The following is a 27,466-nucleotide window of genomic DNA, read 5'->3' on the forward strand; positions in this document are numbered from 1 at the left end:
AATATTAAAATTACGTTTACTGATTTATGACGAATTAATACAATAATAGAGTTAATAATGTGAATTTCCATTACACCTCATATATAGGCCTCTTTGTAACAAGAATACCATGTCTTATTTTAGTGGGTTTTCCAATATCTTAATCTTGCCATTCAACAGTTGTAGTTCCCATGCTGATTATTTAAAGATTAATTTTTAATTCACGACTTCAAAATATTGTGAAACACTATGTCTGGTAAATTGAGTTGTCTACATGATTTTTTCTCTTATAATGCCCCACTTTGTAGACACATTTTTATGGTCAAAATGTAAAATTTCAAAACTTTATAATTGGGTAAAATTCAGTTCTTTTTATTTGAAAAAGGGTCGTATTATAGTATCCCCCTGGCGGGCAGGGATGGCGGCGTCCAATATTTGTCACACTTAGAGATCATTGAAAAATGCTTGTCCGGAGCAAAACTTCTACATGCATAGAGGGATTTCAATATAACTTTGGCACATATTTTCACTATTGTGAGGCGGAATGTCCTGTGCAAAATTTATGTCCCTGCGGCCAAGGTCAAGGTCACACATAGGGGTCAAAGTTCCGATAAAAATATGAAACTGTGTATTGGGACCATTTAGTCATCATTTTTTGAGGGATTGAAACACAAATGGTCATTATCATGAGTACTGGTGTGAAACATGTAATTTTGATTAACATATGCAAGGTCAAGGTCACAAAAGATGAATGTGAAGGTCACTAAAGATGATAAAATATAGAGATTTTGTCCAGAGCATATCTCCTACACATACAGAGAGATTGTAATGAAACTTCAAACAAATGTTCACCACTATGAGAAGCTGTGTCTGGTGCATGAACAAGGTCTCTAAGTCAAAGGTCAAGGTCACACTTGGAGGTCATTGAAAAACCCATGTCCAGAGCAAAACTTCTACATGCATAAAGGGATTTCAGTATACCTTGGCACAAATGTTCATTATTGTGAGGCGGAGTGTCGCCCGCAAAATTTAGGTCCCTGCGGCTAAGGTCAATGTCACAAATAGGGGTCAAAGTTCAGATAAAAAAATCACTAGAGATGATTATATATCCAGATATTTTCCAAATGTTACCCAGAGCATAATGATCTCCTATATGCATATCTGTATATGCCCACAATTCTCTCTCAAAAGCTTCTGTGACGGGCGTATATTGTGACAATGTTGCTCTTGTTTTAAGCTCACCTGAGCATATGCTCAGGGTGAGCTATTAGGATCACTCTTCGTCTGTCGTCCGTCGTACATCGTCTGTTGTCAGTTCACACTTTTAAAACGTTATCTCCTCTGAAACCATAAGGCAGATCATAATGAAACTTCACAGGGATGTTCCTTGTGTGAAGCCTTAACAAAGTTGTTCAAAGAATTCCATTCCATGCAGAACTCAGGTTGCCATGGCAACCAAAAGAAAAAACTTAAAATATCTTCTTCTAAAAAACCCAATAAGCTAGAGCTTAGATTTTTGGCATGAAACATCTTCTGGTGGATGTCTACCAAGTTTGTTCAAATAAAAGCTCTTGGGTCAAAATTGGCCCCGCCTTAGGGGGTCATTGATTTTCCCGATACGCATATAGTAAAAACTTTAAAAAATCTTCTTTTAAAGAACCAAAAGAGCTAGAGCTAAGATATTTAGCATGAAACATCTTCTAATGGGTGTCTACCAAGTTTGTTCAAATAAAAGCCCTGGGGTCAAAATTTGCCCCGCCCCAGGGGGTCATTGATTTTCCCTATATGCATATAGTAAAAACTTAAAAAATCTTCTTTTAAAGAACCAAAAGAGCTAGAGCTAAGATATTTAGCATGAAACATGTTCTAATGGATGTCTACCAAGTTTGTTCAAATAAAAGCCCTTGGGTCAAAATTGGCCCCACCCCAGGGGGTCATTGATTTTCCCTATATGCATATAGTAAAAACTTAAAAAATCTTCTTTTAAAGAACCCAAAGAGCTAGAGCTAAGATATTTAGCATGAAACATCTTCTAATGGGTGTCTACCAAGTTTGTTTAAATAAAAGCCCTGGGGTCAAACTTTGCCCGGCCCCAGTGGGTCATTGATTTTCCCCATATGCATATAGTAAAAACTTAAAAATCTTCTTTTAAAGAACCCAAAGAGGTAGAGCTAAGATATTTAGCATGAAACATGTTCTAATGGATGTCTACCAAGTTTGTTCAAATAAGAGCCCTGGGGTCAAAATTGGCCCGGCCCAGGGGGTCATTGATTTTCCAAATTTCCTTATATGTGTATAGGAAAAACTTAAAAAATCTTCTTTGGAAAAAAGCAAATAGCTAGAGTTTAGATATTAAGCATGAAACATCTTCTAGTGAGTGTCTACAAAGTTTGTTCAAATAAAAGCCCTGGGGTCAAAATTGGCCCCACCCCGGAGGTCATTCATTTTCCCTATATGTGTAAAACTATAGCAACAATTAAAAAATCTTCTTTGAAAAAACTCAAATAGCTAGAGTTTAGATATTAAGCACGAAGCATCTTCTAGTGAGTGTCTTCAAAATTTGTTCAAATAAAAGCCCTGGAGTCAAAATTGGCCCCGCCCCAGGGGACATTGATTTTCCTTATACGAGTATAGCAAAAACTTAAAAATCTTCTTTGAAAAAACACGAATAGCTAGAGTTTAGATATTAAGCATGAAACATTTTCTAGTAAGTGTCTACAAATATTGTTCAAATAAAAGCCCTGGGGTCAAAACTGGCCCTGCGACAGGTGTGTCATTGTTTTTAACTATATGTGTAAAGAAAAAAATCTTCTTTTAAAAATCCAAACAAGCTAGACCTTAGATGTTTAGCATGAAACTTTTTCTAATGGTTGTCTACCAAGTTTGTTCAAATAAAAGCCCCGGGGTTTAAACTGGCCCCGCTTCGGGGGCCTATGTACAGGTGAGCGACCTCACGGCTCAGGGCAATCATGGCCCTCTTGTTTATGGTTTGAAATAAAAGTTCTAGCATAAAAATATCACATTTTGTCCGGTAATATGAAGGATTCCAGTAGCCAGCTTATATGAAGACCCCAGTTGGTATTGCATTTGAGCCCCCTTGGGCCAAGGTCAATGTTACGGTTTTGGTCCAGTAAAAATTTTCAGTTTACAGGACCTACTGTTCAGTAAAATTCAGAGGTCTTTAGCATAGACTGCTTCTTGATTTGAAATGGTTCTGATGCTTGTGAACTGATTAATTAGAATTTTACACTGTTTAAATTTACATCTTTTCAGTCTCAGTGAATTGAAGAACTTTATGGAATCTTGAAATAGGCTGATACTTTTTGACACTCAGAAAGAATGACTTTGTTAAAGTTGAGGAGGTTGTTGGGTGAACATAGCAGACCTGTTTTATCTCGACTATATAGTTCAACAGTTGGTGTAGACAAGAAGGAGCTTAAGACTTCATATGATGCGGTAGTTATTGGTGCAGGTATGATTATCATATATGGTTTGATAAAGCAATTATACAGTCAACCCTTAACTAATGTAAGAAGCACATGGTTTACAAAAATTGATATTTCAAAATAGGACTGACAATAGACTGCATGATGTATTGTTATATTTTGTATGTATTGTAACTTGTATAACATTCCAACATGTATTATTATCATAATTGCATGAAATAACAATACAGCTTTATTAATGTTGAAATCAAAGGCTTTGTAAAGACATGATTGTTGGTGAAATTGTTTTGTATGACAATTCTAATGAAATGTTGTTATTTTGATTTAAGGCATTATGTACTACTCATATGCAGGGCCCAAAACAAAATTTTTGGGGAAGGGGCCTCATTGGGTAAAATATGCGTGATTTTGGCATTCTTTGGGAAAGGGGGTTTCAAATTTAACACAAACTTTTAACAAGTTCTTCAAAATAGAAAAGCACTGGGAAATACTAATAAGGCAGTAAAAGACCTTAATTCAATACTTTCATTTAATTTTGTTCTAAATTCTATGGGACATTTAAAAAAACTGGAGAATTTTGACTAAACTTGGGAACAAAAGAGGCTAGTTTGGTTGGGGAAACAACCTATATTTGGCCTCTACAAAAAGGGTTTTTGGCCCTGATATGATGTCAGATCATAATAGTTTTATTTTATCAGATTAATGGCCAATTTATGAAAGTCATTTAAATCACTGTGTATTTGTATTCATGTATTGAGAAAAAATGGTGAGTTCATGATACCATTGCTAAACAGTTAAAACTTAAATATTTAAAAAGTAGCATGATATTTTGTTCTAGAACATTTTATTCTGTTTATGTACAGTACTTATGTGTACCATTTATGTGTGTTAATTTAACAAAGCATTCTATGAACCAACTATTTCTACAATCAATCATAAAGTAAAGATGATATAAATTTTATAAGAATATCATGTCAATATTTATTAATGTACCATTAAGAAGACTGTTCAGTGTAAGCATTAGCATATTAAAAGGACTTTTAAGAATTTGCAAATTGACTACTTATTTTTTACTATATGTGACCAGGTGGGCTCCAGCACTTATACTAAGAATGGACCTAACTGGCCCCAGCCAGCAATAACTTGGTAGACCTGGGTTCCTGGCAGTACAACAAAGTCGTTCTAGAATCTGTATATATTTTAAAGTTTTTATAACTTTAAATAAGAGGTTATCATAAGATATAGCTTTATATTGTTTAATTTTATGAAGAGCTACAATTTTAGCATCAGTAATACATGTATTTCAGGACATAATGGTTTGGTGTCTGTATGTATATTTTATATCTTTATAATGTGTATTCATTCCCATCATACCAAATTCTATCAGAAACTTTGCACGGCTCTCCAGCATGAAACTCTGACAATGTTCTCAATTTAATCAGCAATATTAAAAGTGTAACACATACTTTGAAAATCTTACATATATGTAGTTATGCATGATAATAAAGATAATAAAAGAGGAAACAGCTTGTATTAAATAGGTTTTATATTAGGGTGTTGTATTCCTTATTCTCCATTACATATCATATGAAATTTAGTAAAGCAAGTATTTCGTGGACAAAAATAAGTTGGGTATAACCAGGGAAAACAACAACATAATTAGAACTATTGGTTAAACCATGTAGAAGTACAAGGTTAAAAAAACTGAAATAATATACCAATTTTTATCAAATATTTAATTAAACGAAAATATTCAGGATAATATGAATAATGTTGTGGCAAGGCCCAAATTTACATTTACATGCAAATAAAAAAACTATGCAAATAGTTGTAAAAGCAATATTTAAATTGATTCCAACTAACAGTTTAAGGGCTCTTTATTTTATTTAGTGATATTAGATACTTATGCAGTGCTGCCAAATATTCTTTTTTTAGCTCAAAGAATTAAATTCCATGCAGAACTCTGGTTGCCATGACAACCAAAAGAAAAAACTTAAAAAATCTTCATTTAAGAAAAACCCAAAGAGCTAGAGCTTAGATATTAAGCATGAAACATCTTTTAGTGAGTGTCTACCAAGTTTGTTCAAATAAAGCCCTGGTGGTCAAAATTGGCCCCGCCCCGGGGGTCATTGATTTTCTTTAATGTTTTTACACATGCACTGTTTCAGATACAAATATGAATCTTGTGATAACAGTTCAAGATGAAGATTTTATATCTGCTTTTGTTTATAGTTTAAAATAGTACTTGTCCCTTGTCATGGAGAGTTTTTATATACAGGTTTGTGCCCCAAAAGTAAAATCACAGAAGTTATAGCCTCTCTTTTAATATCTTACATAGTATTACTGTAATTTGTCATGCCAATAAGTTTCACCAGATCTTCATCTTCAAAGCACATATTTCGATAAGAATAGTACTCTGCACAGATTACAATGTAGCTGTTTAGCAAAATGGTGAAGGCAGACTTCAATTCTCCTTTCTTTCACCTAAAATGATTTTATTTGATATGAAGCATGTAATTGAAGGTAGTTGGATCTTGTGAACAATGTGACTGTTATTCTGCAGATTTACTAGTACATTTGTGTGGAGCCAATGGTTATGTAATAACATGTCATGTACCACATTTTTACCTCATGGTGCCTAAAGTAATGCTCTAAAGACCTAGCTCTTTCCTTCCACTGATTTCAATACTTATTTTGAAGACTTAGTTCAATACTAAGTTTATAATGAATTAAATAATAATAATGTAATAATAAGAGGCAACACAGTTGGATGTGCTCAGTCTTCCCTATGAGCCTTCAATATTTAATTGAATAGGTAGAGATTTCTTCAATACTTAGTGGAATAGGTAGAGATTTCTTCAATACATAGTTGAATAGGTAGAAATTTAAGTAGACAGAATTTTGTGTAATATGTCAGTTTGAATTTTCAGCATAACATGTGTTCTCCTATGACAATTTGTTGGACAACATTACGTCTGAAGCAACTGAGATTCTTGACTTCTCTTTCAAATGCATTCTATACAATCAGTATTTTAAAGCACTATATTAAATAGGTGTAACTGTAAGGAAAGACTTGTTGAAGGAATAAAACTAAGAATTAAATAATTTTTTATGTAAGATAAAAGCCTGATTTAAAAGTGTGTACAAAATTTATTGTTATGTTTTCCTAATTATTGGGCTTTCCTTTCTTGGTACACTGTATTTGCTTGTGTTTGATCATGCACATGTGGAATGGACTTGGAACATTTAACTTTCTGTCAAGCACATTTTAGCCTAAATAAAAACTAACCAGTTTGTCAACATTGAAATGTAGCATGCATGATTTTATCAATCTGCAAATCAATTTTGTATTGACAATATTGTGTATCTTTTTAGTTTGTTTATATTATTCCTTAGTTTAATCAAGTTTCAACATTAGTGCATCTATATTTGTAAGCAATGTATTAGCAACATAGATGCTAGTTTCAAACTATTACTCAGATAAACCATAAAATTTACCACTCCCCATTCCATTTGTTATCCACCCACAGAATGTTGCATGTCAGTTATAATTATGATATAATTAGAAAAAAACAACAACAATAATAAAAAAAACAATAAAAAACAAGCATACAGCAAGAGTATGCACAATGTATAATGTTTGTTTTATGATTTTTTTTCTCAGCACATGTTGATATGTTTTGTTGTTTTATTTGTTTGTAGGCAGCATATCTACAGAAACAAGGCCTAGATGTTTGTGTACTTGAAAGAAGACATGTGATTGGTGGTGCAGCTGTGACAGAGGAAATTGTTCCAGGTTTAAATTTCAGCCTGTCATTTCAATGAAAAGGAAGAGCTATTATACACACCCAGGTGTCAGTGTCACACTTTGATCAAGTTTTTGAGTGCAAGTTGGTATCTCCAAAACTACTGAAGGGAATGGACAAACATTTACAGTTACAGCTTTGAAAATAAGCTCAACAGCTTTACTAATCTAATATGAATGGTAGTGCTAGTAGAGCTGTAATGGTAAAAGTTTGTTTGTACTGTCCGATAAGCTTGGAAAAATCTGTTGGTTTATGGGAAATAAACATTATTGAAAAAAAATGAGACGTAATAATAGAATTTGATGATTCCATAATTATTTAAAGCTGGATAACTCTGCTTTAAAATGTTTACTGAGAAGAATTTGATTTGCATGTACCAGTTCATGAACTGGAATGTATGAAATATTAAATTTTGTGGTTGCAGATAAGAAGTGATAAATTGTTCAAGAATGCATGATTATTTCTGATTAATTTAATTTTTCTTTAAGCTTGTTCATATGTGATAAAAAATTGAAATTGAAAACCTGATATTCTGTTAAACTGAACTTTTATTTTTTGACATTATCTAGTTCTTTGTAATCATTGTAGGTCTTAATATTTTGTGCTTTATTTCAGGATACAAGTTTTCAAGGGCTTCATATGTTTTGAGTTTACTGAGACCTATTGTATATAAAGATCTTGAGTTAAAGGTGAGGAAAAGTTTTCATATATTTACAAATTTATTTCTAGTCATATTTTGTTTTAAAAAAAATCAATTGATGGTCTAGGAAATGTATAAGTATTCTCAATTCAAGTGAAGACTTGAATTTATTCTGCAAAAATTATCAAGATCTACTATTTGTATCATGGAAATTCTACCCCACTATGAAAAAAGTAAGCTAATTTTGATTAAGCACATTTTAAGTTCCCCATGCAAGCATGAGTGTTTTCAGTATAATTACATTTATTTGATTCTTTATTTTATAGAAATATGGCCTGAAAGTATTTCTGAGGGACCCTAATGCCTATACACCATTACTTGAGCCACAGACAATCAGAGGTCAACAGGTCAAATCTTTACTTCTTGGAAGAGACTCAACTAAAAATAGGGCTCAAATTGCACAGTTTTCTGAGAGAGATGCCAGGGTAAATTATTTGTGTTAATGCTTCAGTTGAAAAAAAAAATCTCTAATGATTTACATTATTTCATGACTTATTGCACAAGGTTTATAAAATGCTTGAAATTATATATACAGACAACTTGCTAGCGACTCTTACAATTTCTTAAAGTATATGATTTTATTTAAAACTGCTCTACGTTAATCTATCTATAAAGACATCAAAACAACCAGCTCACTTTTGGGTCAGACTTAGGACCATGATTTTTTGCAGCCATTGAGTGTAAAAAATAAGCAGAAAAATAATAATGGTTATGTTGAAAAAATTAGGTGTACATTAGTTTTACCTTGAAGAAAATGCTTTAAATACATAAAAATTTTAAACTGTTTTACATCGAATAGAAATAAAAATTATCATATATTTTTAACAATTATCATATATTTTTAACAAGTATAAATGTATACATGTATAGCAATATTATACATTATCATGACTACACTTTTTGTGGACCAGGATTGACAGACTTTCTGTCATATGTGAGCTTTTTTTTACAGATGGTCTTAAGCCCGTCTCACACAAAACACGGTTGGACACTCGGTTTTCATACGGTATACTCGGTTATACACGGGTTGACTGGTACGAGTATTGGGCTCCAACCATGCCTGGAGATTAGTTGGTACGAGTAAGACTCGAATATAGCACGAGTATGTGCGAATAAAGCACGGATATACTCGGTCAAGCAAGGTTTGAAAACGATTTGCATACGAATACATACGAATGTTGTACGGTTCCAACTACGGTCTGATACGGTCTGGTACGATTAATCACAACTTTTACTCGATTCACTCGACTTTTACAGGGTTAACATAGGATCCTGCCGACTTTTGTTCGAGTTATCACACATTCGTGTATGTTTTGATATAAATTGACCCATTTTGATGGCTTGGCTTCATAAATTTTCGAATTCTCGTCGAAAAATAAAAACAATAGCAGATGCAACAAACAACTGAATAAGGGAGCTAGAAATAATGGTTAGACTCAAATAGAAATTGATATTATTTTGGCCAGAAGGCGTGAGGAGTGACAAAATCAAGCCAACATAAGGCAGAGGAGAAGGAGGCAAATTTTGACAATATAATGGCTCAACAGAAAGACCATGTTTGGTCAATATGAGACTCTGCTACAAGAACTTAACAGAGAGGACCCTATGTATTACAAGAACTTCCTCCGTGTTGATGCTGAATTGTTTAAGGAGTTGGTGAGACGCGTTGGGCCAAAGATATCTAAGAGGACAACCGATTAGAGGTTAACACTAATATTATATTTTTTCCAGGGAAAAATAATCAATAGCAAAGTATAAATAGCATGAACTATTAATACTAATCTCAATGATCGATAGTAGAAATATGTATAGATATACATGTGAGAATTTTAAAACAAATGTCGCTGATAAATATTTCTTAACTATTATTTTTTTTCAGAGAACAATAGGGGCCTGAACTCATGCTTGCAATCACACTCAGACACAAGGCCACTGGTGCTACATGTACAGTTTCCGTGTTGCAGACAATACAATCTCCAAATTCATACCGACCGTCCTGAAGGCCATAGTCGACACATTAAAAGCCCACGTTAAGCTTCCACTTATTTAGCAAGGTAAATGGAGGGAAGTCAGTGACAGGTTCAACATCACGTGGAATTTTCCCCATGCTTGTGGTGCCCTGGAAGGCAAACATATTCCTATCAAGGCTCCACCAAAATATGGATCACTCTACCACAACTACAAGGATTTTTCTTCATGATCCTTTCGGCATTGGCAGATGCCGACTACAAGTTCTTATTGGCATCAGTGGCGGAGTATGGTTCAGCATCCGATTGTCGAGTGTTCAACAAATCTGAATTGAGGGAGTTGGTGGAAGGTGGTTAATTAGGTTTTCCTGATCAAGAGCCGATGCCAGGCCTGAACGAAAACCTGCCCTACTTTTTCCTGGGAGACAATGCATTTCCATTGATGACCTTGATAATGAACCCTACTCAAGGATGGACCTTGGCCACGATGAGCGCATATTTAATTACAGACTGTCTCGTGCCAGAAGAGTGGTGGAGAATGCATCGGAATATTGGCCAACAGATTTCAATGTCTGCTTCATGCGAAAGTTTATAAGAAAACAGAAAGTGTGAAGTCCCTAGTCCTTACCTGTGTCATGTTGCACAAGCTTTTCAGGATACGATAGCCTGGTGTAACAGCCAATGCCGACCAAGAGGACCAAACCATGCCCTAGTATGGCTAGAGATGAGTAAACTAGCGGACGCAGGAGTACCTGTTGGTCGTAAAGTAGACAATAACCTTGGAAAGCAACAAAGAAACTACCTCAGGGGTTACTTCATGTCTGAAGTTGGTTCGGTTCCGTGGCAAGAACAGATGATTTAATAGGGACCAAGACCAATTAAGGGACTATGGGAAATTAATTTTTGCAAAGGGATAATTCTAAAATATTTAATATGCAACGCCTTAATAATAAAGTCATTTATTTTAAAGAAAACTCTCAGAAATAAGTAGAAGCTGCGTAATAAACCGTGTCTGCCATGTATGATTCGTACCTGAACCGTATTGGTCGTATGGCAATCGTGTAAAACCGTGTATGCACTCGTGTGAATCGTACCGTGATCGTGTGATATTCGGGTGTTAATCGAGTGTTGGATGTAGGACTTTAGGACGGTCTCGAACGATTCCTTACGATTTATATACGATCTTGACACGGTTGGACTCACTCGTAGTGGACTTGAAATACGGTTGTATGTACGGGTCTCATACGGTCTCACACGGCCTCTTACGGTATTGTACGGTCGCTTATACGATCATACACAGACATGACATTCGTGTCAGTTTTTTAAAAGTTTTAAAAATCATACACGGCTTACACGGATACACTCGAATGGCCCGACTGTAACTCGGATAACGCTACGGTTGGTTCGGCTGTATGTACGGTTTACACGGGTGGCCAACCGTGTAAGCCGTGTGTTCTGTGTGAGATGGGCTTTATGGAAAGTCATATATGACAAATTTGACTGTACATGATAAGCTCATGAATTTTTACAATAACATGGCTGCCTTTATGTCATTCAGGCCACAGCCTAGGTTTTATTCCAATAAGTGAAGAAAAAAATAGATATAATTTATTTGACAACATGCAATAATTAGTAATCCCCCGAGCATATTTATTGTACTAAATTTACACCAAAACAAACCACTGACAATTCAGATCCAAAATAGATTCTTTGGGATGCATGCAACCAAACCTCTGTTGAAGTAGGCATAAGAAATAAAATTATAATTTTAGAATTTCTGTATCCACAGAATTCAAATTTTATCTTTCTTTTTTTCTGTACAGAAATTTGAAGAGTTTGAAGAAATGTTAAACAGAATAGTTGGCAGTCTTGACCCGATCCTGGATTCTCCACCAGTTCACCTTCCTCTACTACTGAACCATAGAACACTACGTGATAAAATAAAACTGTATCACTCAGTCAAAAATCTCTTCCAATGCAGTAAGTTGTTATCCCCCGCCGATGGAATCGGGAGGGGGATATAGTTTTGGCGTTGTCCGTCCGTCCATCCGTCCGTCCGAATTTCGTTTCCGGAGTAGTTCTCTGCAACTACTGGCAGGAATTCAACGAAACTTTATGGGAATCATCAATATCAAGAGGAGATGCGCATCTGACCGTCCGTCCGTCCGTCCGTCCGAATTTCGTTTCCGGAGTAGTTCTCTGCAACTACTGGCTGGAATTCAACGAAACTTTATGGGAATCATCAATATCAAGAGGAGATGCGCATATCGTCGGCTTGTTCCGGTCAGACACTTAAACTCAGAGTTATTGCCCTTGATCAGTTATGTAGTATGCATATAGAGTAAAAATTGTTTCCCGCGCTACTTCTCTGCAACTACTGGCTGGAATTCAACGAAACTTTATGGGAATCATCAATACCAAGAGGAGATGCGCATATCATCGGCTTGTTCCGTCAGACACTTTAACTCAGAGTTATGGCCCTTGATTAGTTATGCAGTATGCATATGGAAGTAAAAATCGTTTTCCGCGCTACTTCTCTTGCAACTACTGGCTGGAATTCAACGAAACTTTATGGGAACCTTCAAAAAATACCAAGAGGAGATGCGCATGTCGTCAGCTTGTTCGGGTCAGACACTTTAACTCAGAGTTATGGCCCTTGATTAGTTATGCAATATGCATATGGAGTAAAAAATCATTTCCGGAGTAGTTCTCTGCAACTACTGGCTGGAATTCAACGGAACTTTATGGGAATCATCAATATCAAGAAGAGATGCGCATATCGTCGGCTTGTTCGGTCAGACCCTTTAACTCAGAGTTATAGCCCTTGATTAGTTATGAAGTATGCATATAGAGTAAAAATCGTTTCCGCACTACTTCTCTGCAACTACTGGCTGGAATTCAACAAAACTTTTATGGGAACCTTCAATACCAAGAGGAGATGCGCATATCATCGGCTTGTTCCGGTCAGACACTTTAACTCAGAGTTATGGCCCTTGATTAGTTATGCAGTATCCATATAGAAAAATATTTGTTTCCTCGCTACTTCTCTGCTACCACCGGCTGGAATTCAATGAAACTTTATGGGATACTAAGAGGAGATGTGCATATAGTCACCTTGTTCCAGTCAGATACTTATAACTCAGATTTATGGCCCTTGATTAGTTATGTAGTATGCATACATCTCATTGGCATTTCAAGATTTTACTATTTAGCACAAAGTTATGGCTCTGTTATTTCCCTGAATATTTATCAAGTCAAGAATATTACTGTTTATGCCATGATTAATATATAAATAAAGCCTTATGTCTTCAGTTGTTGTGTTAATAATAACCAGTACTCGGCGGGGGATATAAATTCAACGAATTTGCTTGTTAATTATAATATTACCACTGCCATGTTAGTGTGATATTAGGCATTAAGCCAGTCAACCTGTAACATTTGTTGTGTTTTTGTGTATGACAGAAAGATGTAAATTTCACCTTTTTTTTCTTGCTGAATGAGCCAGAGATCAGGTTTGAAAGTTCAAATGATTAGTGTTGGAGCAAATATATATTACAGTGGAATTCACTTATAGAGATTTCAGATACAGCATACACTTGGTTATAAGAAACAATTTCCCTAGGTCCATATTTTTCCTTTTCTTATTTAATAGAAATCTTTGTTAATAGCATACTTGTCAGTTACAAGAAACTACATATTAAGGTCCAAATCAACCATTTACCGCAGTAATGAAGTTTTTAATAGCAAACTTATAATGATTTTTGCAGTGACATACTTCACACCTTGACATGCTTGATTTGCACATAAAGATGCAAATATATAGCTGAAGTAGGATACTTGTTTATTGAAGCATCAGCGTTCTTTTGTATTACAAACAGTTATAAGATAATTATTTTATGTGATTTACTTGTCTTGAAACTGTCCATTTTCGTATAAAAAATATCAGAATAAAATTAATTAGGCTTGAGCTGCCAAAAAGATATAGTAAGAATGCATCATTATCAGAACCGATATTTCTCTATACAAGGCTAATCATTGTTAGGCGGGGTGCTGTGGCCAAGTGGTAAAGGTCGTTGACTTCAAACCACTTGCCTCTCACCATGCAGTTTGATCCCCACCAGCTTTCTTCAAATTCTTTCACATGGTTCTACTTAGGTGCCTGTCATTGCCTGAAATAATGCATAAAGGAGCACCTGAGGACTTCTTCCACAAGTAAAGCTGGATCGTTGCCATATGATATATACTGTGTTGGAGCAACGTAAACCCAGCCAAAGAAAAAATATGCTATTTAATGATTTTTAGCTCGACTATACGAAGTATATGGAGAGCTGTCCTACTCGCCCCGGCGTCAGCGTCCTGATTTCAGATTAAAGTTTTGTTGCAGTAAAATATTTTTCACTCTAACTTTTTTTTTATTTCTTAAGGTATCGACTTCAATTATATGTTCCTTATCATCAACCACATCTTATGTGACAAGGTTCATAACTCTAGCACCAATATTTTCAGATTTATCTTCCCTTGACCTTAGAATTTTCCTTAAAAAATACTATTTTTTACTGTAACTTATTTATTTCTTAAGGGATCAACTTCTAACTTCAAATTTATGTTCCTGATCATTAACCACATGTTATGTGACAAGGTTCATAACTCTAGCACCAATATTGCAAGAATTATCTCTCCACAAATTTAGATTTTTTTACTTGTAAAGTGTTATTTTTTACTATAACTTCTTTAGTTTTGAAGGTATCTACCTCAAACTTCAAATACTTATTTCTTATCATCAATTACATCTTATGTGACAAGGTTCATAACTCTTGAAGCAATATTTTCAGATTTATCCTTTTTTTAACTTAGAATTTCCTTTAAGAAATATTATAACTTTTTTACTTTTTAAGGTATCTACTTCAAACTTCAAATATATTTCTTATCATTACACACATGTTGTGTGACAAGGTTCATAGCTCTAGCATGACTATTTCCAGAATAATACTCCCTTGAACTTGGAATTTATGTTAACAAATGTAATTTTTTTACTTTAACTTAATACATAATTATACATAATTGATTTTTTTTTCATAGTTTTGTCCTTCTTACTGCGTCCAGTATTTTATTAGTCGAGCTTCGCTGTCTCCTGTGAACGCTCTTGTTATCATTAAAAGTGATTGAGTAATATATTTTGAAACAGAAGTGCCTTTGATCAATACTTTTTCTGTCTCTTTTTTAGTGGTGAAGCTAGGCAAGGACAGCAAAGACTTCTATGATTTAATGACAGCACCAGCCACTAAAGTAACATATCTTTTCTTGCATGATTTTAATATTATCTCCCTTAAGAATATTTTAGTTATACAAGGAAATGTTGTCTGCTTTAAGAACTAAGGACAGTGACCAATTTTGCACTGCCCCTTCATTGAAAAATTATTGGAATGTTAAATTTTCTAGTCCATTTGGCCATTATTGCTGATTTTGGTCATAGGACACATACTTTTGATCTCATGCATTTCACTGCCGTTAGAATCATGTCAGAAACTTGTGTGGTTTATTTGGTGTGAGGAAGTTATCCAGATGAATAATGGAAGATCAGTGGTTCTACACAGATGCTGGCTTGTTCCTGAAATAATGCATGGAGGGTTCCCTTCCAGTGAAATTGGAAAACTTGTTATATGACCTTGACATTGCTGGTGTGACTGACACTGGATGGTCTGAATCTAGCACAGTTTAGAAATGTACTGGTATCATTTATATAAATATTATTAAATAGGAGAGGGGTCATATTTTTTTACCTTTTACATAGGAGGTAGACAATACCTCTTTACTGGATCATGTTTACCACTATTGCTTGGTTTGAATTTTGAATATATTTTAAAGGTGCTTGACAAATGGTTTGAGTCTGAACCTTTGAAGGCCACACTGGCGACAGATGCAGTGATTGGTGCTATGATTAGCCCAGAGACACCAGGAAGTGGGTCAGTTGTCTTACTATTGTATTGTAATGATTTTATTGATGGGTTAAACATAGCAATAATTATCTCCCCCCGCAACCATTTTGAGGGTCATTCCCAAGGTATTTGATGTGTAAGATAAGATAAAAAAATCTCTCATAATTCTAGTATCATCTTAATGAAGTCTAATAATAATCTTTTACATATTGGTGCTATAGTAATATTTTCCTTCATATAAACATGAATTTGATAACTCATTAAAATCAGTTGTTTGTATTGATTTTTTTCATATTTACATTATATAGAATATTGACTCCCAAAATGGCTGCCACTTTTGGCAAGGTAATTATACCCCCGCACAACAAAGTTGTAAGGGGGGGGTATACTGGAATCAGCTTGTCTGCCTGGCCCTTTGTCGGATTTTCCTTATCCACCCAATAACTTAATAATACTTTGACGCACTGTGAGTCTTCATATTTGGTATTGAAATTGGTCATGATTAAAAGATGGCCCCTATTGATTTTGAGGTCAAAGGTCAAGGTAATAGGGGCTTTTAGTTAAAAAAGCTTGTCAACTCAATTTCTTAAGAATATTTTGGTCAATGGTCTTTATATTTGGTATTGAGGTTGGTTATGACTAGTAGATGACTCTATTGATTTTGAGGTCACAAGATCAAAGGTCAGGGTCAGAAGGGCCTTGACTAAAAAAAAGCTTGTCCACCGAATAACTTAAGAATCCTTTGACCCACAGTCTTCATAATTGGTGAGGAGGTTGATCATGACCATTAGGTGACCCCTTTTGATTTTTAAGTCACTGGGTCAAAAGCTAAGGTCACAGGGGGCAATTACTTAAAAAAAATTGTCCGCTCAATGGCTTAAGAATGCTTTGGTCAACAGTCTTCATATTTGGTATTGAGGTTGGATATGACCACTAGATGACCCCTATTGATTTGTAGGTGACTGTGTCAAAGGTCAAGGTCACAGGGGCTTTTACTGCAATAAGCTTGTCTGCTCAAATGCTTATGAATGCCCATCAACAGTGTATTGATTTTGATACTAGAGGTCAAGGTCATAGGGGCATTGAGTCTAAAAAGCTTGCCCATTTAGAAGCTCAAGAATGCTTTGGTGCACATCTTCATATTTGTCATAGACCAATACAACATACAACAACAACAGTACTTGTGAAGATTTCACCAATCTATCACATTACTATCATTTCCAGCCATGTTTCAACACTTCAACACATTGGAAAGGAGGAGTTATTCACAAGGTTAATGTAAACTTTGATTCAGCAGGAATAAATTCTGATATGATACCTATCTATGACAGTGACCACTTTGTGCTTGGTGTAGCTTTACCATTCAACCATATATAAACTCTGTAGTTTTCATTTACCTGTTGAATTTCATTCAAAGATCATATTGTTAGTATTAACATTTCATTCTACAACTACATTTTCCATTTTCGGGATTCGGACAAAAGCCCCACCGGACGAAAGCCCCCCCGTCTAAAAATGACAAGGTGGACAAAAGCCCCCCCCCCATGAAATTTACACATAGGACAAAAGCCCCCCCATAAAAAAGTAAAGGTAGGACAAAAGCCCCCCCCCCCCATAGTCAATCAAATTGACATATAGTGTATTAAAGTTGTGTTTTTTGTGTGTTTAAAAGATATGTATGGACATCACATGTAGGTGACATAGTGCTAAGGATATTAAGTTGATCCCTTTGCAAAAGTGATTAAACATTACTACTCTTCTGACCCTTGTTGTGTATATGAAAAGCTATGAATTCAGTATCGCATGCATGCATTATTTAATCTGTTATCATAAACTTTGTTATCACTTCAATATATACATTATAAATAAACATTAAAACAAATTCTTTTAATTTTTATTTAAAAGTTTGTGTGAAATTTGAGCACCTGTGCCTGTGAAAAAAGATGGGGGGGGCTTTTGTCCTACCTGTATTTTTGATGGGGGGGGGGCTTTTGTCCTATGTGAAAATTTCATGGGGGGGGGCTTTTGTCCACCTTGTCATTTTTTAGAAGGGGGGGCTTTCCCCCGGGGGGCTTTTGTCCTACACTCTCCATTTTCACATTTGAAGCATATAATTATGTTCTCATTTATTCATTATAAAACACCCCCAGGCAAATCTGCATGAATGAGGGTGTAAGATATTCAAGTCATGCAGTGGCAGTTTCAGTTTTGAGGTCAGTAGGTCAAAGATAAAGGTCACTTTGATCTTTGCCACTGAAAACATGTAGCAGTGTTCAAAATTAGCAGTAGTCTTATAGCCCCGACTATTAAATTTCTCCTCGGGCTACCAACTTTTCACAGTAACAAGCCCGACCAGGCTACTGTATTTTCAGAGGCAATATAAACAGCTGTTGATTACAAATGAATCGTGCTAGTGAAATGTCTTTTGGGCTAGTGAATATTCCAATCTGGTAGTCCAACCAGCCTAGTCGATTCAAATCCTAATTTCTTACATTGTGTAGAATACATAACTTAGCAATGCACTGGCTTTAACTACCCTCAGATTTGGCAGGGAGGTTGTCCTTGAGCTCTTAATGACCACTGTTGATTCTGACAAAGCAGTATGCAGGGGTATTCACGCCATAACAGTGGCGTTCTAGTTAGATATTGTAAAAATTTGGAACCTCTCAGATGAACTGAGGTGTTCAATTTTTTACCTATTAACCCATTACCAGATATATACGCCTTTCTACGCCTTTTTCACCCCCCCCCTTTTTGCTTTCTCAAATGGTGAAAAAATGCCTTATTTAGACTCCCAAACACTTTTTTTGTTTGAGAAATTTTGTTTAAAAAATTGACCAATTTTTCGGCGCGGCCCCCCATCCAAAAGATACATCAGGGGCTTGCCAGAAGGGGGACGTGCCCCCTTCTGTTAGGGGGGTTTGAAGGGGGCACCTCAAGTCCCCCTCATCGCCAAGAAAATTTTGGACTTGTGGGAGGCTAAAAATGGCCCCAGGTCGATCATAAGGTAACGTGTAACCAATGCTGAAAAGCCTTTGACTCTATCTTAATCCATTGAGAAGTGGCAGCACTTTGAAATCAATTTTGATGGAAAAAATCAACGCAAAATAGTGATTTTTGGCAATTTTGAGATGTCCCCTAGTTGCCATGGTAACAGGAAATTTCAGACTGAGCATGTTGTTACAAAGGCAATGGTCCAGTCAACATTTGTGCCAAGTTTGATTAGTATTGAAGCAGTTTTTATAGTTTTATAGCAACTTGAACTTGTAACGGGAGACTTTTCAATGAAAACAGCCATTTTTCACAAAATGCTCATGGGGTAATGGGTTAAAGCATCTTCAGAAAAAATTTCATTGGAATGTTTTTGAAACTAAAACTGGAAAAAATTTAACTGCTATAAACCTCATTATTTTTTATTTTTCCCAAAAACATAATTTTATGTATATCAACTATGACAGTTTAAAAGGTATGAGTTAATGATTAATTAGCTTTAAAACTATATATAAATATCCCACTTCTTGACTAAAGCATGAAATTTGTAGAAAACAGACAAGTACAATTTAATGCTATTCAAGTACTCATTCAATGTCCATGTAAGTCTTATGAGACAATTTTGAAAGCATCAAATGTTCAGTTGTGTAAGTTTTAAACTATATAGATTTGTTTATATTGAAAAGTCATATGAATAAATTTTGTTGTTGACTGATTTTTAAATAAAATCATGCAGTTTGTTTATAAAGAAAATAATGTATATTTGTATATAAGGGAAAATATGAGCAATTGTTAATAAAGAAAAAGTTAAAATTGAAAATTTAAAAATACCCAGCTTTCACTACTCTCAATAGGTATGTGTTGCTCCACCATGTGATGGGTGAGCTAGAGGGTGTGAAAGGGGCCTGGGGCATTGTGGAAGGAGGTATGGGGTCTGTTGTCACAAGCTATAGCCAACTGTGCCATGGACCATGGGACCAGTATCTTCACAAATAAGGTTAGATGATCAGTTGATGTGACTTCGTTAACATCTTGAATTATACATTATTGATAAATTGGATACTTCTTCATACTTTTCTAAGTTTAAACATATTATATTAAAGATAATTATATGTATAGGTCAAAAGATTTTATGTTGCAACTTTTTTTACGAACAGATTTGAATGGATTTGTGTCTCATGATGTAAACAGTTTTATAACGTAATGTAATGTAACTGCTATTTTTTGTTTCTTTAAAGATATATTATGCTCAAATTTGATATTTGAAACTATACATTCTTAAGATAAATATAAATATCTTTTAAAGTACAGAGAGAGAAGATATGTTACATTTTAAACTTGACATACTTTTGGTAAACACAGTATAAATACATAGTGTCATTAAATAACTGACACTTTTTATAAATGAAGATCAAATTAACTTGACCAGTAATAGTGAATGCAACTTCTCAAAAATAGTTTGTGTATTCTTTTATTTAAATTTGACAAATTAACTAACAATTTCCTAGATTTCAATAGATTTCTGTAGTTAAAAGTGTCTTATCCAAAAATGAGCATAGTATATTTTATTGAGTGTGCAAATTTTTGTTAAGAAAATCAGTGAATTTAAATTTGTTGTTGTTGTTTCAGCCAGTTAACAAAATACTGACTCAGAATGATGAAGCAGTGGGTGTTGTCCTGAAAGATGGTACAGAGATCAGGGCAAAGGTCATACTATCAAATGCTACACCAAAGGTCACATTTGTTGACCTTTTACCAGAGGTAAATAACTCAGACTTAAATGAAAGATTTTTATACCCCCGCACAACAAAGTTGTAAGGGGGGTATACTGGAATCAGCTTGTCCGTCCGGCTGTCCGGCCGTCTGTCGGTTTTTTCTTGTCCGCCCAATAACTTAAGATTCCTTTGACCCTTAGTCTTCATATTTGGCATGGAGGTTAGTCATGATTAGTAGATGACCCCTATTGATTTTGAGGTCAAGGTCACAGGGGCCTTGACTTTAAAAAGCTTGTCCGTCCAATAACTTAAGATTCCTTTGACCTACAGTCGTCATATTTGGCATTGAGGTTAGTCATGATTAGTAGATGACCCCTATTGATTTTTAGGTCACCAGGTCAAAGGTCAAGGTCACAGGGGCCTTGACTTCAAAAAGCTTGTCCACCAAATAACTTAAGAATCCTTTGACCCATAGTCTTCATATTTGGCATTGAGGTTAGTCATGATTAGTAGATGACCCCTATTGACTTTGAGGTCACCAGGCCAAAGGTCAAGGTCACAGGGGCCTTGACTTCAAAAAGCTTGTCCGACCAATAACTTAAGATTCCTTTGACCCACAGTCTTCATATTTGGCATGGAGGCTAGTCATGATAAGTAGATGACCCCTATTGACTTTGAGGTCACCAGGTCAAAGGTCAAGGTCACAGGGGCCTTGACTTCAAAAAGCTTGTCCGCCCAATAACTTAAGATTCCTTTGACCCACAGTCTTCATATTTGGCATGGAGGTTAGTCATGATTAGTAGATGACCCCTATTGACTTTGAGGTCACCAGGTCAAAGGTCAAGGTCACAGGGGCCTTGACTTCAAAAAGCTTGTCCGCCCTATAACTTAAGATTCCTTTGACCCACAGTCTTCATATTTGGCATGGAGGTTAGTCATGATTAGTAGATGACCCCTATTGATTTTGAGGTCACCAGGTCAAAGGTCAAGGTCACAGGGGCCTTGACTTCAAAAAGCTTGTCCGCCCAATAACTTAAGATTCCTATGACCCACAGTCTTCATATTTGGAATGGAGGTTAGTCATGATTAGTAGATGACCCCTTTTGATTTTGAGGTCACTGGATCAAAGGTCAAGGTCATAGGGACTTTGACTTCAAAAAGTTTGTCCACCCATTAACTTAAGATTCCTTTGACCCACAGTCTTCATATTTGGCATGGATGTTGATCATGACTATAAGGTGACCCCTATTGATTTTGAGGTCAAAGGTCAAGGTCACAGGGACCTTGACAAAGAAAAAGCTTTTCTTCTCAATTGCTAAAGAATGTCCTGTCTGCAATATATTGATTTTGACATTTTCACATTTGAAGCATGTAGAATACATAACTTAGCAATGCACTGGCTTAGTAACCTCAGATTTGGCAGGGAGGTTGTCCTTGAGCTCTAAATGGCCACTGTTGATTCTGACAAAGTGGTATGCGGGGGGTATTCACGCCATGATAGTGGCAGTTCTAGTTTTTTAGCTCACCTGTCACAAAGTGACAGGGTGAGCTTTTGTGATCGCTTTTCGTCCGGCGTCCGTCCGTCCGTAAACTTTTACTTTAAATGACATCTCCTCATAAACCACTAAGCCAATTTCATCCAAACTTCACAGGAATGTGCCTTTGGTGGTCACCTTTAAAAATTGTTCAAAGAATTTAATTCCATGCAGAACTCTGGTTGCCATGGCAACCGAAAGAAATTTTTTTAAATATCTTCTTTTAAAAAAAACCCTAAGAGCTAGAGCTTAGATATTTGGCATGAAACATCTTCTAGTGAGTGTCTACCAAGTTTGTTCAAATAAAAGCCCTGGGGTCAAAATTGGCCCCGCCCTGGGGGGTCATTGATTTTCCCTATATGCATATAGTAAAAACTTAAAAAATCTTCTTTTAAAGAACCCAAAGAGCTAGAGCTAAGATATTTAGCATGAAACATGTTCTAATGGGTGTCTACCAAGTTTGTTCAAATAAAAAGCCCTGGGGTCAAAATTGGCCCCGCCCCGGGGGTCATTGATTTTCCCTATATGCATATAGTAAAAACTTAAAAAATCTTCTTTTAAAGAACCCAAAGAGCTAGAGCTAAGATATTTAGCATGAAACATGTTCTAATGGGTGTCTACCAAGTTTGTTCAAATAAAAGCCCTGGGGTCAAAATTGGCCCCGCCCCGGGGGGGTCATTGATTTTTCCTATATGCACATTGTAAAAACCTAAAAAATCTTCTTTTAAAGAACTCAAAGAGCTATGGCTAAGATATTTAGCATCAAACATGTTCTCATAGGTGTCTACCAAGTTTGTTCAAATAAAAGCCCTGGGGTCAAAATTGGCACTGCCCAGGGGGTCATTGATTTTACTTATATGTGTATAGCAAAAACTTAAAAAATCTTCTTTGAAAAAACCCAAATAGCTAGAGTTAAGATATTAAGCATGAAACATCTTTTAGTGAGTGTCTACAAAGTTTGTTCAAATAAAAGACCTGGGGTCAAAATTGGCCCCGCCCCGGGGGTCATTGATTTTCTTTATATGTGTATAGCAAAAACTTAAAATCTTCTTTGAAAAAACCCAAATAGCTAGAGTTTAGATATTAAGCATGAAACATCTTCTAGTAAGTGTCTACAAAGTTTGTTCAAATAGAAGCCCTTGGGTCAAAACTGGCCCGGCCCCAGGGGTGTCATTGTTTTTAACTATATGTGTATAGTAAAAACTTAAAAAAAATCTTCTTTTTAAAAGCCCAATGAGCTAGAGCTTGGATGTTTAGCATGAAACATCTTCTTATGGGTGTCTACCAAGTTTGTGCAAATAAAAGCCCTTGGGTTAAGTTGGCCCTGCAACGTTGGGGGGGGGCTATATACAGGTGAGCGACCTCAGGGCCATCATGGCCCTCTTGTTTAAATTACAGACAAACCTGTTCTGGGGAAATGAACAAAATGGCTATTTTGAGAGGTAGTCTCTCATTTTTCTGTAATGATGGTCCAATAGAACAGGTTAGACTGTATTGTTATTGTTTTCAACAGGTATTTGTTTGCAGTATAAATTCTAGAAATGACTGTAAATTGATAGTCAACTTGAATAAGGTATGTGTAATAAGATAAAGGGGGAAGTAAAATGGAATCAGTGATTAGTATTATAGTGAACAGTTTATCTCCCTTCTTTCATCATGATAAGACATACACGTATTTCTATTAAGGTTACAACCACCTATGACATTTATGATGTTGATGGTTTCTGGTTGCTCTGTTTTGGTACCCTTTAACTTACTTGTTTAAGCTCATGAGCTCCTGTATTTTCTGTTCTGTCCTTCTTTGACATTATTTCTTAATGCACTGTCATTTACTGATATTTCATATGTTTTGTGTATTTGTAATTTCTATGAATCTCTACCTTTTGAGGGAGGCTCCAGATTATATTGGGCCAACTGATGCTAGACAAAGATTTCCTATTCTTCCTCATTGTTTTTATCAATTTATTCTGTTATGTTTCTAGAAAACTTTACCATCAGATGTAGAAGATGATGTTAAATTGTTCAACTATGATTCTCCTGTAACAAAGATAAATGGTAAATAGCATACATATATTTATAACTTTATTTTGAAAGAAAACGATATTTTTATTCCACGTTTGTCTGTATATGCAAGATTTTCTTGTAATATTTCTTTTTGATTATAATTCTTCATGCCCTATAATAATTACAATGGAACCTGACTGTTGGCTATATATTTTCTACCCTTTTCACATACTAGAAGGGCATTTTAGTGAATATTTGTATCCTTTAAGTTTAGTTTTGCAATTGATGCTTCATGATATATAATTGTATGCATAAATTTGTATAGGGAAAGGGTGATACTTATTTATGATATCTGAATGGTGATGGCACAAATGTTTTGTTTCTTATAGTTGCTGTGAACAAGATACCTAACTTTCTAGCTGATCCTAACACAGGAGACAACACTGTGATGCCACATCATAGATGTACTATACACATTAACTGTGAGGATACTAACTGTATAACTGAAGCTTACCTAGATGCCAAACAAGGAAGATATTCTAAACGGTAAGCTGAAATTTACAAATTGTTACACATCTGGCCATTTGCAACTTATGCATAAGAATGTGAAAAGACTTAGTGTCACCAAAAGATCTAGATTTCTGAGATAAAGTGACCTGCTCCAACCAAGAATAACATTATTATATTGACTTTGAATAGAACTTGTATCACCAAGAGGTCTTAGTTTACTTTTTAAAAAAGCTCAAGTACGATTATGCATCAAAGAGTTGTGGCCCTTTAGTGCAAAAAATGTTCATACAGCTCTGTTTGCAAGGTAGCAGTTTCAAATTGATAGGATTTAACCAGATTGCATAGAACTGTTTTCTGCTTGCAGAACTGTTTTCTGCTTGCAGAACTGTTTCTTGCTTGTAAACAGACAATTGAAGAAGATAAAACCTATTTCTTATATATTATTATTTAAAGAGATACATTGATTACTTAGGTTTGGTTAAATCCATGACTAAATGGGATTAATATGTATTATGAGTATGGACTGTCCTTAGAATTAGGGGAAAAAGCTGTAATTGTATTATTGCATATTTATACTGCATGATTTATGCAGTAAGGGCTATTTTTGCATGTTTTGTCCTCTTTGGTAAAGTTTGGGATTGTTAGGGCTTTTTATAACGTGTTAATTTACTTCCTTTGTTCACAACTTTGACTTTTAAATACATTTTCAAAATTTTCATAAAAATAATTATGAATCTTGAGGCATGCTGTTTTGAGACTTCTTTTGTGGAATTGTAATGCCCAGAGTTTTGTTTTTTGGTATGTAGCATTGACTCTTAGACCTCTTAAAAAGGTATCTAAATTCTAAATCATGCCCCCCCCCCTCCCCCCTGGATTTGAAATTGGGCCAACTCTTGGGGCTTAATGTACAAAGACCTGTACAGTAAAACTGTCTGAAGATGCTTTGTATAGAGAATTTTTTTTAAAAACAACACTGCCCAAAGCTTAGATATATGGCATGTTGAATTTCCTTAATATTAGGTCCTGTACGAAAGTTATATAAAATATAAATCATGTCCCTGAGGTCAAAATTGGCTCTGCACCATGGTCGTTTTGTGTATAAAGCCTTGTTTTGCCTAGTACATGAAACTACAATGCCAAGTTATTTATGATATTTGGCATGTAGCATCACTTTGTTGACATTGTTGTTCTCTACAAAGTTACATATGTCATGCTTACAGTTGGCCCCACTCAGTGAGTCACTAAGGTTTTACAGACTATATAGAAGTACATTAAATTTTATGTCTTCTTGCAAAGAACTTAAATATTTGGTATTTATTATTTAAAGATTTCCTGGCAGACATCTACAAATATCTTATAAACTATGAAACTTGAGTTAAAAATAAAATGAAAAATTGTGACCTTTTATAGCAATATATCTGAGGTGAGTGATTCAGGTCCATAATAAATGTGACCTTCTTGTTGTATTTTGATATTGAATTCATGCAGTGTTTCAGCTCAAAGATTAAATAAAACTTTAATTTTAAAGTATAATATCAGACTTCTCCCATTTCCTGTGTTTAGAATTACAAAATAGCTTGATGTACAAGAACACTAATAGTATTTGATTTCACTTATCATATCTGAAAGTTGTAAATCAACATCAACAACATTTCTTATAAAAACATGATAATTGTATTATCAAGTTACTGTCTCTATGGACATCTGAATTGATGACATTTAAAGAAAATGATATTTCATTTTCTAGTATCATATTGATTTCATTTGATATCTCATGTATATTTGCTGTTGTTATGTTATATAAACATGTAGGAATCTGGTAATTCTTTATGTATGTATAGTAAGTTTTTCAAAGAATTTGCTGAAGGACTGTTGTTCTACCTAAAATATTGCTGTTTAATGATTTTTCTCCTAATATAATAGAGAGGCCTCTTCCCAGATGAAATTGTATTTAAAATCATCCAATTTTCCCAAAAATCTGAATTTACATCAGTTTTTTACTGACCAAATTAGCAATTGTAATGATATTTTCCCCCCTCAAAATCAAGAGGCTAAGGCCTCTTCCAAATTAAGTGTGAAAATCCACTGCAAGTGCTTATGCTGGTTTGAATGCATATAGAAAACATCTGGCACCTATCTCTATGGTTATACATGTATAGCATATATTTCAGACAGTGTCCTTGTGGTTATAAAAAAGCAAGCAATATATAAGTACAGTAAAATCTTGTGTAGCGGAGACGGTTTCATCTTCTGATCAAATTAAATGTGGCCATTATTAATATTTCGTATGAACTTATGAAAATTGGGTGTTATATTGTTTGAAGATAATACTATGCTCAAAATTGATAGTATTGTTAATTGCTACACAGCCTCTTTGTATGTATAAAATAAACATGTTTTTACTTCACGTTATGTAGTTATGTTGCGTTTTCAACTCTACACACTATAGGTGGACACAATATGAATAAATAATATCATTTAAAAAAATAACTGGCAGTCTTTTTAAAACAAAGGACCAACTTTACTTGACCTGTAATAGTCAATGCAACTTACCATGCATATCTTGTACATTCTTATGTTCAAATTAGACATTCAGTAAGAATTTCATGGATTTTAATATGTTTGTGATTAAAAAAATTTACTCACAGATGAGCATTATAAGTATATCTTTAACCTTTTATGAAGGATCATATTTGTGATGGCTATTTTACTGAAGTGGGAATTCTTTATGTTATAACCTTGATGACTGACATTTGAATTACATATCAAACCTTCTTTTTTCATAACACTTAGATTTGTAAATAATATATTGTTATGAAAAAAGAAGGTTGATATATGATTCATAAACTAAACAGCAAACTCCTTGATAAAGAGGGA

General features: G+C 34.9%; 1 protein-coding gene across 1 annotated transcript in view; it reads left to right on the plus strand.

Moving 5' to 3' along the window:
• The window catches only part of LOC132755474 (pyridine nucleotide-disulfide oxidoreductase domain-containing protein 2-like), a 46,141-nt gene that overhangs the window by 1,611 nt on the left and 17,064 nt on the right, over window positions 1-27,466 (plus strand). Inside the window, 13 exon segments of the mRNA XM_060746348.1 lie at window positions 3,253-3,451; window positions 4,733-4,752; window positions 7,128-7,221; window positions 7,847-7,920; window positions 8,198-8,356; window positions 11,722-11,878; window positions 15,123-15,184; window positions 15,764-15,861; window positions 19,680-19,761; window positions 19,763-19,822; window positions 20,455-20,586; window positions 24,058-24,130; window positions 24,469-24,625. Of these exon segments, the coding sequence (XP_060602331.1) occupies window positions 3,319-3,451; window positions 4,733-4,752; window positions 7,128-7,221; window positions 7,847-7,920; window positions 8,198-8,356; window positions 11,722-11,878; window positions 15,123-15,184; window positions 15,764-15,861; window positions 19,680-19,761; window positions 19,763-19,822; window positions 20,455-20,586; window positions 24,058-24,130; window positions 24,469-24,625 (1,301 nt within the window). The 5' untranslated portion in view covers window positions 3,253-3,318.

Source organism: Ruditapes philippinarum, unplaced genomic scaffold (genome assembly GCF_026571515.1).
Source record: "Ruditapes philippinarum isolate M1 unplaced genomic scaffold, ASM2657151v2 ctg219_1_1_1_1, whole genome shotgun sequence".
Taxonomy (NCBI): domain Eukaryota; kingdom Metazoa; phylum Mollusca; class Bivalvia; order Venerida; family Veneridae; genus Ruditapes; species Ruditapes philippinarum.